Here is a 19,095-nt window from a genome sequence, read left to right as displayed (position 1 = left end):
AATTAAAATTGGAGGAACTTTACTCTGTCAAGATTTTAATCCTGGAAGACACGTGTAAGGACTGAACTTTAGTCCCGAGGACTTCCTCCTCCCCAGTACCAATATTGGTTTCATTGTTGTAGAAAATATTTGAGTTTCTGCGCTCAAGAATGGTTAAGTTGGTAACCATTTGTGTTAGGTATTATTAACCACAACTGAAAACATAAAATAAAATAATTTTAAAAAGAGACCTAGGGAGTTCCCGTTGTGGCTCAGTGGTTAACGAATCCCACTAGGAACCATGAGGTTGCGGGTTCGATCCCTGGCCTTGCTCAGGGGGTTAAGGATCCAGCGTTGCTGTGAGCTGTGGTGTAAGTCATAGACTTGGCTCGGATCTGGCATTGCAGTGGCTGTGGTGTAGGCCAGCAGCTGTAGCTCTGATTCTGTCCCTAGCCTGGGAACCTCCATGTGCTGTGGGTGCGGCCCTAAAAAGCAAAAAACAAAAACAAAAACAAAAAAATGAAAAAAAGAAACCTAACGGTAAGTTAGTAAATAAAGGCTTAAAAAAATACAAGCTCTGAAACATTTCTGGTTATTCATCTGCTATCTATTAATCCGCTACTCTCAAAAAAATAATAATCCACTTTTCCATAAGTCTGATTTCCAGTAATATAAACCTGCTGGGAAGAAGCAGAAGTGTTTTAATGGTCGAAACAGCATCACAAGGCCCTAGTTCTCCTCTATGTAGGGTAGAATTGGAGCTGCAGCTGCCGGCCGATGCCACAGCCACAGCAACGCCGGATCCAAGCCACATCTGCGACCTCATGGCAGCTTGTGGCAGTTCTGGATCCCCAACCCACTGAGTGAGGCCAGGGATTAAACCCTCATCCTCGTGGATGCTGGTCAGGTTCTTTACCGCTGAGCCACCACGGGAACTCCCGCTCTTGCTTTACGTAGAGTTTTGAAAAGCCAAGTAATCTTTTTTAGCCAAGTGCCTGGGGAGGACCCTAAAACATCCTGGCCCTACATCTGCAGGGGAGGTGGTGCTGCTGCCTGGGGCCTCAGGCTCTGCTCCGGGTGGGGCTGGGGGCCCTGGGCCCCTCTTCCCTGCGCCCCAAAGACCAATCCTCGCCCCTCAGACAGAGGGAAAGGTGCTGACTTGGCTTCGGTTTCCTTATTGATCAGCACCTCGAGGTCCTGCCGACTGACATTACCCGAGGAGTCTCGTCATTTAAGGCTGTTTCTGAGCTCTGGATTCGGACCCACCAAGGACTGAATCCCAGATCTTTCGAGTGTTGTGGGGTTTGTTGGGTTCTCTGTGATTTAGGATACTCTTCTATAAAATGGGGATAACAGCATAGATTTTGAGGGGATTGAATGAGATAATACACGAGTTTTGGGCAACACCTGATATACATGCATAATACACGGATGTTGATCCATTGATTTATGCCCAGTGAGGCTGCCACTGCCACGGGCTTTGTGCTCAGCAGGGCTTGTGTTCCCTCTCCTTCCTCCCCTTCTCAGCTGGATGCATTGTGTGGATGAACTTCTGATTATTTCACTTAAAGAGTTAAGGACCCTATTTAGAAGTGTCAGGACAGGAGTTCCCGTCCTGGCGCAGTGGTTAACGAATCCGACCAGGAACCATGAGGTTGCAGGTTCGGTCCCTGCCCTTGCTCAGTGGGTTAACGATCCGGCGTTGCCGTGAGCTGTTGCAGACGCGGCTCGGATCCCGAGTTGCTGTGGCTCTGGCGTAGGCTGGTGGCTACAGCTCTGATTCGACCCCTAGCCTGGGAACCTCCATATGCCGCGAGAGCGGCCCAAGAAAATGGCAAGAAGACACACATACAAAAAAAAGAAGTGTCAGGACAGGAGTTCCTGTCATGGCTCAGTGGTTAAGGAGTCTGACTAGGAACCATGAGGTTGTGGGTTTGATCCTTGGCCTTGCTCAGTGGGTTAAGGATCTGGTGTCTCTGTGAGCTGTGATGTAGGTCGAAGATGAGTCTCAGATATGGCGTTGCTGTGGCTCTGGCATAGATTGGCAGCAACAGCTCCGATTAGATCCCTAGCCTGGCAACCTCCATGTGCCACAAGTGTGGCCCTAGAAAAGACAAAAGGACAAAAAAAATTAAAAAAAATTAAAAAATTAAAAAAAATAAAAATTAAAGAAGTATCAGGGAAAAAACCAGCCAGAATCACTATATCCAGAGACTACCACTGTAAATAATTTGTCTGCAGGCTTTCTTGGCCCTAAAACACACACGCACACGCACACGCACACGCACACACGGAGTTCCCATCATGGCTCAGCAAAAACGAATCTGACTAGCATTTATGAGGACACAGGTTCAATCCCTGGCCTCGCTCAATGGGTTAAGGATCTGGTGTTGCCGTGAGCTATGGTGTAGCTGCAGATGTGGCTCAGGTCCTGCGTTGCTGTGGCTGTGGTGTAGGTCAGTGTCTACAGCACCGATTTTACCCTTAGCCTGGGAACTTCCATGTGCTGTGGGTGCAGCCCTAAAAAGACAAAAACAAAACAAAACAACAATAAAAAAACCACACACGTGTGTGTGTGTATATATATAAACACATACAGGTATGTTTTATATGTGTGTGTTTTATATAATATGTAATATATAATATATATCGTATACTTTTAGGTATATAGCATAAATAAAAATACATATACTTATATTGTTTCACCAGATTAGATCCTGTACTCTGTTTTGTCACTGTGTTTCTTTCTTTCTTTCTTTTTATTTATTTATTTACTTATTTTTGTCTTTTTGTTTTTTCTTGGGCCGCACCGGAGGCACATGGAGATTCCAAGGCTGGGGTCTTATCAGAGCCGTAGCCACCGGCCTAGCCAGAGCCACAGCAACGCAGGATCCGAGGTTCATCTTCAACCTATACCACAGCTCACGGCAACACCAGATCCTTAACCCAATGAGCAAGGCCAAGGATTGAACCTGCCACCTCATGGTTCCTAGTCAGATTTGTTAACCACTGCACCATGACGGGAACTCATCTTTCGCACCTGTGGCATATGGAGGTTCCTAGGCTAGGGGTCAAATTGGAGCTGAAGCTTCAGGCCTACACCACAGCTCACAGCAATGCCAGATCCTTAACCCACTGAGTGAGGCCAGGGATCAAACTGGTCCTCATGAACGCTAGTCAGGTTCACTACTGCTGATAGACGATGGGAACTCCATATGAAACATTTTTAAAGATGTTTCTCTCTCTCTCTCTTTTTTTTTTTTTTTTTTTTTTTTTTTGGTCTTTTTAGGGCTGCAGCTATGGCATATGGAGGTTTCCAGGCTAGGAGTTGAATGGGAGCTGCAGCTGCCAGCCTACACCACAGCCACAGCGATGCCCAATCCAAGCCTCCCTGTGATCTACACCACAGCTCAAGGCAACCCAAGATCCTTAACCCATTGAGCGAGGCCAGGGATTGTACCTGCATCCTCACGGATTCTAGTCGGTTTAGTTACTGCTGAGCCACAAAGGGGCCTACCCTAAAGATGTTTCTTCTTTTGCAGAAGTTCCAGGGCCAGGGATGAAACCGGCACCACAGCAGTGACAACACAACCTCCTGTAAGGAAACTCCAGATACGGTGTTTCCTTTTTTTTTTTTTTTTTTTAATTTGGGCCTCTCCTGGGGCATGTGGAAGTTCTATCTACAATCATTTATCCTTTGAAGAGTTCAGCTAGTTCGTTCACTGAGGTATTTTACATATTTTACTTTCCCCCATTCCCTGTTGTTGGGACTTTTAGGTTCTTCCTGAGTTTTCACTATTACAAACTCACAATTTGATTCGGTGTTTTACACAAAAATTTTAAAGTCCATTACATGCCTTCCCTGTCCCTTGTCTTTCTTTTATTGAATGCTGTTTATATCGCTGAAGGCAGAGCCAGGGCAGGACCTTTAACCGCACACGAGGGCAGGAGGGCCGCCAGCCCCCAGGCGGGGGCCAGGCGGAGGGGGCGTGGTCGGGCCTGAGCCTGGGGCCGCAGGTGAGCGCCCGGCTGGGCCCTGGGGAGGCGCGGGCGGCTCCTCCTGGGGCGAGAGCGGGTCCGCAGGTGAGCGGGGGTGGGGTGGGTGCAGGGGAGGCGCGAGCTGCGCGTCGAGGTGCAGCGGGCGCAGGTGCGCCGACGACACCTGGCGTCCCCGCTGCACGACGGCAGCCGAGCGGTCGGCGCGGGGAGCGGGGTCGTGACCTCAGGCAGTTTCCCTCCAGCCCGGCCCGGAGCTTGTCCGCCCAGAAGGCAGCCGCCCTGGCCTTTCACGCGGCGGCCGCAGGGCGGGGCAGGTGCGGCCGTCGGCCCGCGCGGTCTCCCCCGGCGGCCGGGCGGGCGGGGCGGGGCGGGGCGGGCGGCGGTGACGCGGCGGTCACGTGACGGCCGAGGAATGCCAACAATGTAGCGAATGTCCCGCTCGGTGCGCGCAGGGCCGCGGCGCGAGCGCCGGAAGATGGGGCCGCCCGCCCGCCCGGCGCCCCCGGGCCCGGCGTCCCCGCGCGACGCCCCGGAGCTGCGGGCCAGGCGGCCGCGCACCGCGTAGACGGCGCCGAGGTGAGCCGGCGGGCGGGCGGGCAGGCGTCGGGGCGGCCCCCGGGCTCGGCCCGGCGGGGTCCGGACTCCGACTGGGACGCGCGCTCGGGACGGGCGGGCGGGGCCGCTGGCCCTGCGGGCCCCTCCTCGGCCCCCGGCGGGCGGGTCGCCCCCCACCTCGGGCCCCCCGCGGGCGGGGCGGCCCCACCCCGCCCCCACCTCACCTCCGACCCCCACCCCTCCCCCACCCCGGCGGCCCGCGGCCTCCCCCGCGCTCGCCGCCCGCCCGGCCCCGGCCGCGGGGTCCGACCCGGTTGGCGCTCGCGGGCGGGACTCGGGCGCCTCGGGGGCGGGCGGAGGGCAGGGGTCCCGGCGTGACACGCCCGCAGGCCTCGGGTGGGACCGGAAAGTGCACTTTGTGCGCCGGGCCGGCGGTGTGGACGGATCTGACCCGGAGTGGATGGAGGGGAGGGGCGCCTGGCGGAGCAGAACCCGGACTTTTAAAAGTTTCTCCGCCTCGGCTGCGGCGCAGGCTGCGTGCGCTCCGAGTTGGCAGGTAAGGTCGCCGGCCGCGCAGCTCGGGCCCCGAAAGTGTTCAGCGGGCACCTCCGTTTGCGGAGGAAGCCTTGCCCGCATTCCGCTCAGAAGCTCGAGTGCAGAAGCCTGGGCGGAAAGTCGCGAAATGTGTGATGTTCGCGCAGGTGCTCAGTTTGCGTTTTAACCTAGTTCTTGACAGGCCTTCGGTCAGTAATGCAGAAAGGAACTCCTGCTTTTTATCAGGAAATGTGCGCTCAGTAGATCCTGCTGCATTTTTCCGCTGAATCTCATCTTAACGCCCCTGCGCGATGGGCCAGCTTTTTTTTGGGAGGGGGCACCGTTTTTGAGTGCTAGATCAGGAGACTGAGCTGCTCTGTATCCTTAAGGTTTTTTCTTTTGCGATTGTATTAACAAGGTAGTAACCGAGAAAGTATTAATAATAACCAGAAAAGCTTCAGAACAAGAGTGTACAGACTGTTTAAAAAAGTCTGTTTTAGATTATAATGAACAAGACACTGTGATTCAGTCTCTCATAAAATTCGGTCTCATTATCCAGGTATATAGAGCACTGTGTAATGAATATGGCAGCATTCCTTTGAAATTAAAACTGTAGAACATTTAGTCTCAAAATGTCAAGCAATTTGAAACATCTGAGCAGAAGGTGTCATGAGACGTTATTAGGGTTAATGGCTAGAATCTTGGGATTTTTGAACTGGAAAGGATTCTTCTAGTCTCTCCATCTAATTCGAAATAGTTTTTTGATTTAGGTGTAAATCGGGGCTGTGCATATTTCTCAGCACATCACAGGGATGGTGGGAGGGGAATGTGTTTGTACACTAAGATGCCTTATTTTAAATACTGTGGTGTAAATAGCCAGCCCCCCCAGAAGTTCCTAAATCCTGCTGTATGGGGGTGGGGTGGGGGTGAGGAGAGGTGTTGGAGCTGAGACATTTGCCATGAACACACTGGAAGGTTTTGGGGGAAATTGGGGGGGGGTGTGTGCTGATCTCTATTGGAAAACCCAGACTAACAGTTTTTTAGAAGCTGCTGTTATATTTTATTTCATGATTGTAATAATGTGAAACTTCTGGAGTTCCCATCGTGGCGCAGTGGTTAATGAATCCGACTAGAAACCATGAGGTTGCGGGTTCGATCCCTGGCCTTGCTCAGTGGGTTGAGGATCCGGTGTTGCCGTGAACTGTGGTGTAGGCTGCAGACGAGGCTGGGATCCCGAGTTGCTGTGGCTCTGGTGTAGGCTGGCAGCTACAGCTCCCATTCGACCCCTAGCCTGGGAACAGAAGCAAAAGGTCCTGGAGCAACACCCCACCGTGGTCGGCTGAACTTGGCAGCAGCTTCCCTACCTGGGGGAGAAGGAGGCTACCACTTTAAGGGGGAATTGACATCAGGTTGGTTCATCAGTTGCCAGGGAAATTTGGGGGTGGGTGTGTTCTGATATGCCTCCATATGCCGCAGGAAGCAGCCCTAGAAAAGGCAAAAAGACCCCCTCCCCCCAAAAAAGTGAAACTTCTAATATTCCTTACTGATTTTGTAAAGATAATAGGTTGGAATAAATACAGAAGATAAATTCAGTGCATTTAACTTTGCTTTGACTGTAAATCTTCTCTAAAAAGAAGCAAAATAGTCTGAACAACAGAATGAAGAGGTTGGGTTTGAAAACTTCTAAAGTGACTAACTTTCAGCATGAAAGATTTTCTGAATGTTCCTCCTTAAAAAAAAAAAAAAGCCTGTCGCTTACTAATTCCTCTGGACTGAACTGGGCCTCCCAGGTCCAGGGTCATATTCCCACTGTGTGCTAGTGGCACACGGAGGGCCACCAGTGAAGACTCCCCAGTGTGGAGATAGCCCTGCTTGGCTGCTCAGTTCCCTGTTAGTTGTTCTCTAAGTACCTTTAAGGCTGGTGCTCTTTGATTTACAGCTTCATGTTGAAGGATTATTAAAACAAAGGTAATGTTGAAATGAAGATAATGGTTATGGGGCTAAAATTAGGATGGAAATTTGACAGTGCTTAATGTTTGCTGATCATTACATGAGAACTTTATCTCGCCGTCTAGACCACATCAACCTAATTGTGACATTTATTTTATTTTATTTTATTTTAAGGCCACACCTGTGGCATATGGCAGTTCCCAGGCTAGGGGTCAAATTGGAGCTGTAACCACCGGCCTACGCCACAGCTAAAGCCACTTGGGATCCAAGCCGTGTCTGCAGCCTACACCACAGCTCACGGCAATGTCGGATCCTTAACCCACCGAGGGAGGCCAGGGATGGAACCCTCAACCTCATGGATCCTAGTCGGGTACGCCACCACTGAGCCACTGTGGGAATGCCGACAGTTGGTTTTTAAAGTTAATTGAGGGCGCAGTATTTAAGGCATTAGTCTGCTGTGTCCTCCTTTGCCTGGCAAAATAATAAAGCTGTCGTTTTTCTCCTTGAAAATAAATAAATAAACAAAGTTAATTGAATACGTGAGCCAGTGTTTGACGTTCGTAGGGGTTTTCCTGGGGGCCCAGTGACAACTCCTGTTCTGGTGACTGTCCCGACATTGCGGCGGATGCCACAGGAATGGATGAGAGCGGAGGGTGAGAATCTTCTCGGAAGGTCTCTTGGCTTTGCTGGAGGCGGACCTGCCTGTCCCCAGGCAGTTGTCTGGGCAGAAGAGCGAAGGACGAGCGTGCGACTCCATCCGGCCTCCCGAGTGCCACGCGTGTGCTTTCATCCAGTGCCCCCAGCCAGCGCCTGCCCCTCCCCGACGTTGTCTGCCTGTCTGTCTTTCTCTTCCGTGTTTGAGCCTTTTCCCGGGAAGTCCCAAACGCCAAGAATAGCTTCACACTTCCTACATCAAATCAGAGCCCTTCAGGAGTTCCCGTCGTGGCGCAGTGGTTGGCGAATCCGACTGGGAACCCCGGGGTTGCGGGTTCGATCCCTGGCCTTGCTCGGTGGGTTGAGGATCCGGCGTTGCTGTGAGCTCTGGTGTGGGTCGAGGATGTGGCTTGGATCCCAAGTTGCTGTGGCTCTGGCGTAGGCTGGTGGCTACGGCTCCGATTGGACCCCTAGCCTGGGGGCCTCCGTGTGTGGTGAGAACGGCCCTAAAGAGGGCAAAAAGACAAAAAAAACCCCCAAAAAACTCAGAGCCCTTCAGTCTTCCCCATCTTAGTGAAATGACCCTTTGCTCTGGGTGGTTTTCTCCAGATAGGCCTGTGCCCTGGAGTCCTTGGACGGTCATGTGTCATCTGTGCCTACAGCAGTGATTCTCAAATGGCCTGGGCGTCCTGACTCCCTGGTGGGGGGATTTCTGACCCTTGGAGGGTGGAGGGTCCAGAGGCAGCGAGGCTTCTCAAAGGCTGCAGACCCTGCTGGGCTGTGGAATTGAGCATAAGGACACCCATTCTGTTCGGTCAGCGACAAATGTACTTATAGCCTGGTCCTTCCAGGGGTACACTTCTGTGTTTTCTTCTTTCTAGGGCCACACCCGCAGCACATGGAAGTTCCCAGGCTGGGGGTCCCACCGGGACTTACAGCTGCCGGCCTACACCACAGCCGCAGCCACGCCAGATCTGAGCCGTGTCTGCTACCTGCACCACAGCTCACAGCAACGCCAGATCCTTAACACACTGAGCAAGGCCAGGGATCGAACCTGCGTCCTCATGGATGCTAGTCGGGCTCATTACCACTGAGCCATGCCGGGAACTCTGGCATGGCAAGTTTATAATTCTGACATTCAGCATTTGGCTGGAGGCCTGGCCCGTCTGCCTGATTTCGGCTTTGCTGGTTAATGATGTTAAGGATATGATTTAAATAATAACTGGAATTTTGGGCCCAAGAAATGCTGTGTGTCACTGGTGTGGGTCTCATGAGCCATGGGTTAGGCTGGTTCCTTAGTTGGTGCCGAGTGTGTGTTTGGCAGCCAGTGCGGTTTGTGAAGCACTTGGAGGCGTTGGAATGAAAATTCTTGAGCATCTGATAGCATTTTCCAGGGTTGGATTGAAAACTGGAATTGGGCTTGGTAGGGCCAAATTAAGGAACGCTGAAAATACTGCTCTCATATCTAAGTTCTCCCAGGAGCCACCTGTACTAGGAATGGGGTTTAGTGATTGTCTCAGCTCCAGATTTGAAAATGAGATGTTTTTGTTTTCGTAGTTGTATTGCAGTTTTAAAATTCCACTGTCTTCTCGTTTCTTTGAAGGTATATTTAAATCAGTTGATGCTTCCTAAGAAATTTCCAAATTGGGGTTACTTCGTGGGATACCCCATCTTCTACAGACCCATCTCTGAGGCCTGCGGGTCGTGTTTATAAGATTCTTGATGAGAGCTGATTAAAATGATGCAGTAATGTGACAGAATAGCTTTCTCCCAGTTGCAGTCCTGACTGATGAATAATCTTAGGAAAAATTCTTTCAGAAGTTCATAATTTGGCTGTGAAATCAATTGTCAAACTAAAGTCTAAAATACGAGGTCTTGGCGTTCCCATCTCGGCTCAGCAGAAATGAATCAGCTAGCATCCATGAGGACGCAGGTTTGATCCCTGGCTTCGTTCAGTGGGTTAAGGATCCGGCGTTGCCTTGAGCTGTGGTGTAGGTTGCAGACGGGGCTTGGATCCCACGTTGCTGTGGCTGTGGTGTAGGCTGGTGGCTGCAGCTCCAATTCGACCCCTAGCCTGGGAACCTCTGTATGCCACAGGTGCAGCCCTAAAAAGACCTAAGTAAGTAAGTAAGTAAATAAAAAAATAAATAAAATACAAGCTCTTGGAGTTCCCATCGTGGCTCAGCAGAAGTGAATCAGACTAGCATCCATGAGGATGCCGGTTCGAACCCTGACCTCGCTCAGTGGGTTAAGGATCTGGTGTTGCCTTGAGCTGTGGTGTAGGTTGCAGATGCGACTTGGATTTGGTGTGGCTGTCACGTAGACTGGCAGCGGTAGCTCCCATTTGACCCCTAGCCTGGGAACTTCCATATGCTACAGGTGTGGCCCAAAAAAGACACAAATAAATAAAAGTAAAAAAACAAAAACAAACTTCTCATGCCATAAGGACAGCCCGCTGTGGTCATCCACAGGCTGACTGACCTTAGTAAGAGCAGAATGAAATCCATGTGTCCACATGTGGCCCTAAATTCTACCCTGAAGTCCTCTCTCCACTCCCTAAATTTGTCTCCAACTGAGGAAGGAAAGTTCCATTCCTCGCACAGTCCTCAGGCAGGGACAGCTGCCCGGAGGTGTCCTCTACTCACCTAGAAGGGCAGGTTCCCGGAGGCTGAGGTGGGAGGAAGATGGACGGGGAGGCCTCCTGTCTGCCCGCACACAGCAGCTTCCCCAGGGCGAAGGTTTTGGGGCCGCGGGGGGGGGGGGGAGTCCCTGAGTAATTCTTTCAGCTTTTTTGTATGTTTGAAAATTTTATCGTGTGTGTGTGTGTGTGTGTGTGTGTGTGTGTGTGTGTGTGTCTTTTTTAGGACTGTCACGTGGCATAGGGAGGTTCCCAGGCTAGGGGTCCAATCAGAGCTACAGCCGCTGGCCTGCCCCACAGCCACAGCAATGCCAGATCCTTAACCCACTGAGTGAGGCCAGGGATCGAACCTGCAACCTCATGGTTCCTTAGTTGGACTTGCCTCTGCTGTGCCAAGACAAGAACACCTGTTTGAAAATTTTATTTATTTATTTAATTGTTTGTTTTTGCCATTTCTGGGGCTGCTCCCGCAGCATATGAAGGTTCCCAGGCTAGGGGTTCAATCGGAGCTGTAGCCACTGGCCTACACCAGAGCCACAGCAACTTGGGATCCAAGCCTGGTTTGCAACCTACACCACAGCTCACGGCAACGCCGGATCCTTAACCCACTGAGCAAGGCCAGGGATCGAACTTGCAACCTCATGGTTCCTGGTCGGATTCGTTCACCACTGAGCCACAATGGGAACTCCTGAGAATTTTATAATGAAGTTTTGGGGGTGGGGTGGGGAGGAAAGAAACCAGGACGTCTGATCTGGATCGTGTGTAAGGCACGGGCACCTGGTGTTTCTTAGCTCGTGTGTGAACACAGACTTCAGCCCAGAAAGGTCCTCGCTCCTGCGCTCCTGGCTTTATAATTGGAATGTTGGGGACACATGAGCTCTTAAAAGCCCCCGCGTCTGCGGAAGCCGCGCCCCGCCTGTGTTTCTGTGTCCTGGGCGGGAGGGCAGGCCTCCTGGGAGGGGAGTCGGCCCTCTGCCTGCACGAGCCCCCAGCTTCCGTCTTTCCTCGTGTGGAGACGGGCCCCAGTTCCAGCACTGGTTCGGTGGATGTGAGCAGTTGGATGAGTTTTCTGCCCGTCTTTCTGTTGAGGTCAGATGTGCGTGGTACTTAGCATCTCGCCCGCACGGCTACCATCTGGTGGCATTAAATGCACGCCGGCAACTTCAGCGTGTACCCGGCACTCTTGCCTCATCCCCGGCGGAAACCTGTCTGTCCGCGAGAAGCAGCTGCCCCCCCCCCCCCAGCCCCGGCAGCCCCGTGCGGCCTCGTCTCTCCGGAGTGGCTTGTGCCCCGGGCCCCGTGCCGGGGGCGTCCCTCGGGACTGGCCCTTCTGCTTTGGGCTCTTTTCGCTCAGCATGATGTCAGAGCTGCATCCAGGACACTGGCACAGGATTGTAAATCAGCTGCCCTTTCAGAAGCAAACGAACACCTTTCCGTCCAGGAGTTCCCTCGTGGTGCAGCAGGTTAAAGATTCGCCGTAGTCACAGCTGTGGCGCAAGTTCGATCCCTGGCCCAGGAGCTTCCTTAGGCCTCAGGTGTGGCCAAAAAACACTTCATTCCATCGTTCTGTACCTTTGATAATGGTTCTGTGTCTCGTCAGACTGAGAGTGGGACCGAGTGGGACCGCAGAGGACAGGCACTGCCGGCCCCTGAGGACCACCTCTCGCAGCCCCAGGCGGTTCAGGAGGATAACGGCACTTGCTGGCACCATGGGGTCTGTGAGTGACAGCAGGGTCCCTGAGATGGGTGGGCGGGAAGTGGTCCTCGGGTCGGTGAGCCAGGCTGGGAGCGGGCATCCTGGGCAGGGAGGGTGATCTCGCCAAGGTCAAGCTCGGGAAGGGCTGGGTCTCTTTAGCTTGGGCAGCCGCACAGATTCAGCCCCAGTGTGGACACGTGCTACTCTGAGCTGCCCCTGGGCCTGGCTGTGGCACGTGTTTCCTGAGCCCGGCTCGGCTTTGCCTCTCTGCTTTTCTTTCCTTGAAGTAGGAGAGCTGCTTTAACTCCTTGAACGTGGTTACCAAGTGCTCGGTCAGAGAGGTGCGCCTGGGGGCGCGAAATGCCCTCTCTCCTCCCTTCCCCGCGGGCCCGCCCGGCCTCCTGGCTCTGTTGTCGGGTGCATTGATCTCCCCCGTAGCGGCCCCTTGGGGGAGCAGCCTGTCCCCTGGACCTTGTTCACTAGCAGATGGGGGCTCCGAGAGGGGAGGCCCTAGCCCAATGCAGCCGGGGCTGGGGGCTGGGCTGCCCTCCTCCAGCCGAGCTTCCCTTCACCTGGGAACTGCAGTCAGCCTCCCCAGCCAGCCCAGGCCTCCATGCCACGTCCGGAGGGTGGGCTTGGCTCAGCACGGCTGCATCATTGCCCCTGGTCCCTAAACAGAAGCTCAGCCCCGCTCTTCCCAGCAGGCCTCTGGTGTGCACCACCCACTCTTGTGGGTTCTGTCCCTAAAGTGCTGTTGCATCCGTGTGCTTCTCCCACCCTCAGCTGCTAATCTAGTTTGGACCCCATAAGTCTTGGAGGGAGCTTTTATTGTTACCACTGTTATACTCGTTTAGCTAATTGACTTTCTGTCTGCCCACCTTGGACTGTGAGCTCCTTAAATCAGAGGCTTCTTCTGCAAGCCTGAGCTGCTAACAGGCCACCGTGTGTGGATGCTCAGGTTGTGCACTGCTCAAGGGCGCACCTCACATGGCAGGTCCTCATGCGAGACGCTGGACCACCCTCAGGGTACCTGGGTGGCAACGGTAGTTACCTCCTTGAGAAAGCCATGTGGCACGTGTCACACACAACTTCTGGGAACCTCAGTGATATCGGCCTCCTCCAAGGCTTGTGCCTGCACCCCTCCCGCCCTAACCTGGCTGGGTGACAAGTTCGTGGTGTTGGGTGCGTCTGAGAGGGTGGCCGCTGCCCTCAGGACCCCGGGAACCTGCTGGTGCTCAGGGCAGTGAGGTCACAAGGACTTCTCCTGGTGGGGGGGCCTTTATCCTGCATTAGGGCCGCGTGACCCACCCTAACTCCCCAGATGGCCTTGGTCAAGTCATGGCTGTGAGTCTTGGGCCACGCACTCCTGACCTCAGCCCCAGCCGGAGCCACGCGGGATGGATGACCCCGGAGGCAGCAGCACCAGCTAGGAGCCACCTGGTGTCCTGGCATGCCGAGGGGTCAGGGAGCTTGGGGCACCTGCCCTGGAGAGTTGCCGGGGGAGGGGTGCAGACTGCAGTGCTCCGCCGGCACAGTCTTCGGGGGCTTCGCTGCCCCCCCAGGTCTGGTGCTCTGTGACGTGCATCGACCTTGCATGTGTGTTCTTTAAAAAGCACGCTGCCTCTGGCCCAGCGCTGTAAATCAGCTGTACTTACAAAAAAAGAAAACCAGAGCAACGTAAAAGTACAGCTGAAAACGTTACACCCCACTCCCCGCAGCAGCAGGCCGCACTGTGTCCTGTCTCCCGGACTTCTCCCTTCAAGTGGCCTCGGGAGAGCCTTCCGACGTCTGCAGCCCTTCGCTCCCACGTGGGCCACCTCCAGGGGCCGAGGGGAAAGCAGGTGCTCCCTCTTCATCCTGCTGGTGTCCTTGGCGGTGGCCCAAGGCTTGTCACAGCCTGCTGCTGCCATGAGAACCACCTAGCACGTGGGTCACAGGCCTCCCCGGTGGTGGTGGTGGTGGTGGGGGGTAGTTGCTGCTGGTCACCCAGGCCCCATCATCCACCTGGGGTGTCCCCACTTCATCCCTTCCAGCCCCCATCCAGCTGGCTTCCAGACTCGACTCTAAAGGACTGGTGCCTGGGAGTTCTGGTCGTGGCTCAGCGGAAACGAACCCCACTAGTATCCACGAGGATGTGGGTTAGGGATCCAGCATTGCTGAGAGCTGTGATGTGGGTCACAGACGAGGCTTGGATCCCGTGTGGCTGTGGCTGTGGCTGTGGTGTAGGCAGGCACCTGTAGCTCTGATTTGACCCCTAGCCTGGGAACTTACGTATGCTGCAGGTGCAGCCCTAAGAAGCAAAAAAAAAAAAAAAAAAAAAAAAGACATTTCAGTGCATTTCATGTATTAGATGTTACAAATTTCATGTTGAGAAAATTATACAGCTTTTTTTTTCCCCTTTTTTTAGGCTTGCTCCTGAGGCATATGGAAGCTCTCAGGCTAGGGGTCAGATTGAAGCAGCAGCTGCTGGCCTACACCACAGCCACAGTAACACCAGATCTGAGCAGCTTTTGTGACCTACACCACAGCTCATGGCAACGCCAGATCCCCAACCCTCTGAACAAGTCCAGGCATCTAGGCCTTGTCCTCGTGGATACTAGCTGGGTTCATTACCACTGAGCCACAGCGGGAACGCCTGTTCCTTTCCTTTTAAACGATACTCTGCTTTGGGTCAGCTTTCCTTTGTCTTTAAAACCCGAAGTGATTGTCCCTCCTGGTCCCTTGCTGGGTGGGCTCTGGGGGGGGCGCGCAGGGCTGAGTGCCGGCTCACGTCTGAACAGCGGTGACGGCAGTGAGGACACGAGGTCGTGCGGGTCCCAGGCTGTCCCCTGTTTCCCGGTGGGAGGAGGGCTCACACCCCTGCCCAAGGCCCGCTGGCGCACAAGCCCCGGAACCAGCGGCTGCCGTGGGCCTCGGGCTGGTTTCCGACTCTGAATCCCCGCGTGGCAGCCAGTCAGGCCTGGGGTCGGCGCAGCTCGCTGCTGAGAAGACCCTTGGTGACCCCTGGTTCTGGGTGAAGAGGCTGCTTCCCCGCCCAGGTGGTGGGTGACCCACCCTAGGGACAGGTCCGCAGCCCCCTGCAGAGCGTGTGGTTGCGGCATGACACCCTCGTGCTGTCCGCAGAAGGGTTGGTTTCTGCAAGAGAGACCTTGTTATTTTAGTATTTAGGTCAAAATGCCGCGGAAAAGTTGACCGCTTTGTTAAAAACCCTTGAACTCTCGTCACATGGCGCGTTGACCTGCTTTCGGCGACGGCGGGTGGCCGCGGGCCGGGCTCTCAGGCGCTGCCGTCGGGTTTTATGGGGAACTCCTTGCAGCCGCACGGGGGGCGGGGGGGGAGCTGTGGCTTTGTGTGGGGAGGGTCTCGAGCGAGTGTTTGAAGGGCGCTGTCAGTCGCGGGTGCTGTTCTTGCCCGCATGGAGCACTTACGAGGAAGCGGGAGCGTTCGGGACTCCCTTCCTTGCGGGCCGGGCAGGCGGCCCGCCTGCTCCGTGGGGCCCTGCTGTGCCCTCCAGGCGGACCTCAGTGGCCCTTCTGCACGTCTCAGGCCTGACGAGTTCGTTCTTAATCTCTCCTGGAGGAATATTTTTAGCATCCTTGTCCACTTCTAAAAAGTGCTGTTAAAGTGATGTGAAAACCACAACTGAGGCAGTCCTGTTGTGGCTCAGTGGTGACAGATCTGACAGGTGTCCAGGAGGTCGTGGGTTTGATCCCTGGCCTCGTTCAGTGGGTTAAGGGTCCGTCGGTGTTGCCGTGAGCTGGGGTGGAGGTCGCCGACATGGCTCGACTCCTGTGTTGCTGTGGCTGTGGTGCAGGCCGGCAGCTGTAGCTCCGATGGGTCCCCTAGCCTGGGAACCTCCATATGCTGTGGCCCTAAAAAGCTAAAAGCAAAAAAAGAAAAAGCAAAACCCCACAAATGAGCCCCTTCTTCCCACTTTCTTTTTCAGGCGGTGATGGTCTTTAAAATGAAGACTCGGGGACGTTTCTGGGTCTCTGTGGGAGCTGCAAAGATGGAAGGAAAGAAAACTTTCAAGAGGAAATTGTTTTGAAAGTGTGTTTACAACTAACTGATACTGCTGACCTTTTTTTAGAAAAAAAATAATAAAACGCTTTAAGAAGATTGTATTTATGGTAAAAGGAAACCGGACGGACAATGAGGCCAAAGACGTTTCCTGCCACGACTTACTCTGGAAACAGCCGGCAGCGCCTGCAGGAGATTCGCGAGGGGCTAAAGCAGCCGTCCAAGGCCCCCGCCCAGGGGCTGCCCGGGGGGCCGGGCAGTGACGCTGCGCTGGACACCAAGGCGCTGGGCGGCAAGACCGCGGCCAGGCAGCAGCAGCTCAGGGCCGCCCCCAAGTTCGGGCCCTACCAGAAAGCCCTGCGGGAGATCAGGTACTCGCTGCTGCCCTTCGCCAACGAACCGGGCACCCCGGCCGCCGCGGAAGTGAACCGGCAGATGCTGCAGGAGCTGGTGGACGCGGGCTGTGACCAGGTGGGTGGGAGCGCGTCGGCGCCCGCGGGGCCGGCACAGTACGTGGTCCCCGGGGCAGTAGGTGGAGACCAGAGGGCCCCCGAGAAGCGTTTCGAGGCTCAAACCCCAAGGCCCTTAAGTGGCCCCTGAAGTGTTCCCACCTCCTCTCCAAAACCGTCTCGCTGGCGGCCCTCCTCTTCAGGCAGGACCCAGAAGTTGCTGAGCTGTCAGGGTGGAGTCACCCACCTGCCCTTTCTCTTGCGTCCTCGTGAAGACAGGACTCTCCCCGTAGCCCTTTCTCTGGGGTTTACGTGGCTTATTCTGAGCTGCCCGGGGGAAGAGACTGGCTTCCTTGAACTTGTTTTGGGTTGTGCCTTTTCTTTTGTCTTTTATCCTTTTTAGGACCCCACCCGTGGCGTATGGAGGTTCCCAGGCTAGGGGTCTAATCCGAGTTGTAGCCGCCGGCCTACACCACAGCCCCAGCCACACCAGACCCGAGCTGCGTCTGCGCCTACAGCACAGCTCATGGCAACGCGGATCCTTAACCCCCTGAGCGAGGCCAGGGATCGAACCCACAACCTCATGGTTCCTGGTCGGATTCGTTTCCGCTGCGCCACGATGGGAACTCCGGTTTGTGCATTTTTAACTTGTTTAAGGGGAGTTTGGTTAACACGAGTTGGCTCTTCTTTACCTCCCTTTCTCCTGTTCTCAAAGACAGCATATGTGCTGTTATAGGAGATGTAACTACGTTAAGGAAATGAAAAAGCCTAGAAGTTAAAACCTTGAGGCATCATCAGAACGGTGGCCACCCGGCCTCACGTCAGGTCCCTAAGAATGAAGCCCGTGAGCGGAGGCGGCACCAGTGACCTGTCAGGGCAGCGTGGCGTTCACCCCGCTGCGTAAAGGGCCCTGGGACTTGGCGCTGGTTCCCGACGGGTGAAAATGAGCTGGGGAGGAGCGAGTGGTGCAAGTGCGGTTATGAAGTGGCCTCTGAGAGCCAGCGCTGGGTCACCTCCTGCGCCCGCAGGCCGGCGCCGCGTGCCCGCGGCGGCAGGCAGGCAGGGAGCCCGGCCGCCCCAGCCGTAGGGCTTGCTGCTCGGCGCGTCAGGATGGCTTGAGCCCTTTCGGTTCCTTAGAAATAACTTAAGTTCGCGCTCCTGGCCTCGCCGTGGCGGGAGCAGGAGCAAAGAGAAGCACCCTCGTTTCCAGAAGCTGCCGCCACCCTCCGGCGGGTCATTCCCGGGGAGCCTGACCGGAGAGCTGGCGTGTCTCCGAGGGGCCGGTGGTGCGACTCAGGGCGCTGCTGTGGGGGGCGTCCCTGCCCCGGACGGGCTGGGCACCGGCGTGGGCGGCGATGCTCTCTGAGCGGCCCTCCTGGAGCGCGGGCCTGGGGGCGATGCTGAGCGCTGCGCCCGGGCAAAGAGAAGGGACGGTTTTGAGAGGAGGCCGCAGCCGTCCTGGGGAAACGGACGGGTTGCCAAGGCCCGGCCCAGCAGCCGAGCTCGGAACCTCCCTCCCTGAATCACTTGCGAACAAAAGAGGCGCTCAGAGGCGGCATGCCGTGCAGACGAGTTTCAGCCTGATGGAGAGAAACAGGCACGTGATCCCAGACACGGGGGACCTCGCTGCGGTGAATGCCTTAGTGATAACTGCAGTGCAGGAGGTAAGCAGGCTGCTGCTCACCCGGCACAGTCGGCCGCACATCCGGGAAGCGGAGGCATGGAGACACCAGTAAGTTCCCATCAACATTTAATTCATGTTCATTGCCAGCAGCAAGAATTCTGTTTACTGCATTTAATGCTCCGGAAATAACCGGCTGGTTTGGTGTATAGTGTTACTTTATAACTTAAAGCAGGGAGTTCCCTGGTAGCTCAGTGGGTTAAAGATTCTGCATTGTCACGTCTGTGCCAAAGGTTTGATCCCTGGCCCAGGAAGTTTCATGTGCCGTGGGTGCAACCAAAATACAATTTTTTAAAAAAGAAGAAAAATAAGGGATCCCGAGTGATAAGGGTTGAATTTTTTTTTTTTTTTTAAATAAAAACAGCAAAATAGCTGTGCCTTCTCTGACCTTCCAAGTCAGACTTTTTCTGTGTGGTTAGAGTGTGATTTGCTTTTAGACTTTTTCTGTGTGGTTAGAGGGTGATTTGCTTTCAGAGAATTCTGGTTACAAGTCATAATGTGAAACCAAATAATGAGAGAGAGCAGCCATACCTGTAGGGTGTATCTTGGATAAAGCAGGTGATGAGAATTCCAGTGTAACAGCCACAGAGAAGTCCTTTGGTGCAGCTCTTTCCTTGTCTCCTGTTGTGTTGCCTTTTAATTTAGGTGCCATTTTTTGTTTGGTTTGGGGGTTTTGTTTTGCTTTTTAGGGACACACCTGTGGCATATGGAGGTTCCCAGGCTAGGGGTTGAATTGGAGCCACAGCAACGTGAGATTTGAGCCACGTCTGCGACCAACACCACAGGTCACGGCAACACTGGATCCTCTGAGCAAGGCCAGGGATCGAACCCGCAACCTCATGGTTCCTAGTCGGATTCGTTTCCACTGCGCCAGGACAGGAACTCCTTAAATGCCATTTCTAACCCTACATATGTAAGAACGCAGTAAACTCCATGTTTC

The 19,095-nt window shown here is 54.4% G+C and overlaps 1 protein-coding gene across 2 annotated transcripts in view; it reads left to right on the top strand.

Moving 5' to 3' along the window:
- The first annotated feature begins 4,385 nt into the window (after positions 1-4,385).
- The window catches only part of LATS2 (large tumor suppressor kinase 2), a 40,434-nt gene continuing 25,724 nt past the window's right edge, over positions 4,386-19,095 (top strand). The window contains exons 1-2 of one of the 2 annotated variants that reach the window (XM_021065128.2): positions 4,386-4,554; positions 15,952-16,496. In XM_021065128.2, the coding sequence (XP_020920787.1) occupies positions 16,158-16,496 (339 nt within the window). In that variant the 5' untranslated portion in view covers positions 4,386-4,554; positions 15,952-16,157. 2 annotated transcript variants of the gene reach the window in all.

The sequence above is a fragment of the Sus scrofa genome, chromosome 11 (assembly GCF_054392235.1).
Source record: "Sus scrofa isolate SSC_HxYL_T2T_F1_AM1 chromosome 11, Sscrofa_HxYL_maternal_Yorkshire_Landrace_v2.0, whole genome shotgun sequence".
Classification (NCBI taxonomy): domain Eukaryota; kingdom Metazoa; phylum Chordata; class Mammalia; order Artiodactyla; family Suidae; genus Sus; species Sus scrofa.
The sequence above is the reverse complement of the archived record's forward strand: the minus strand, read 5'-3'. Positions and strand labels throughout refer to the sequence as shown.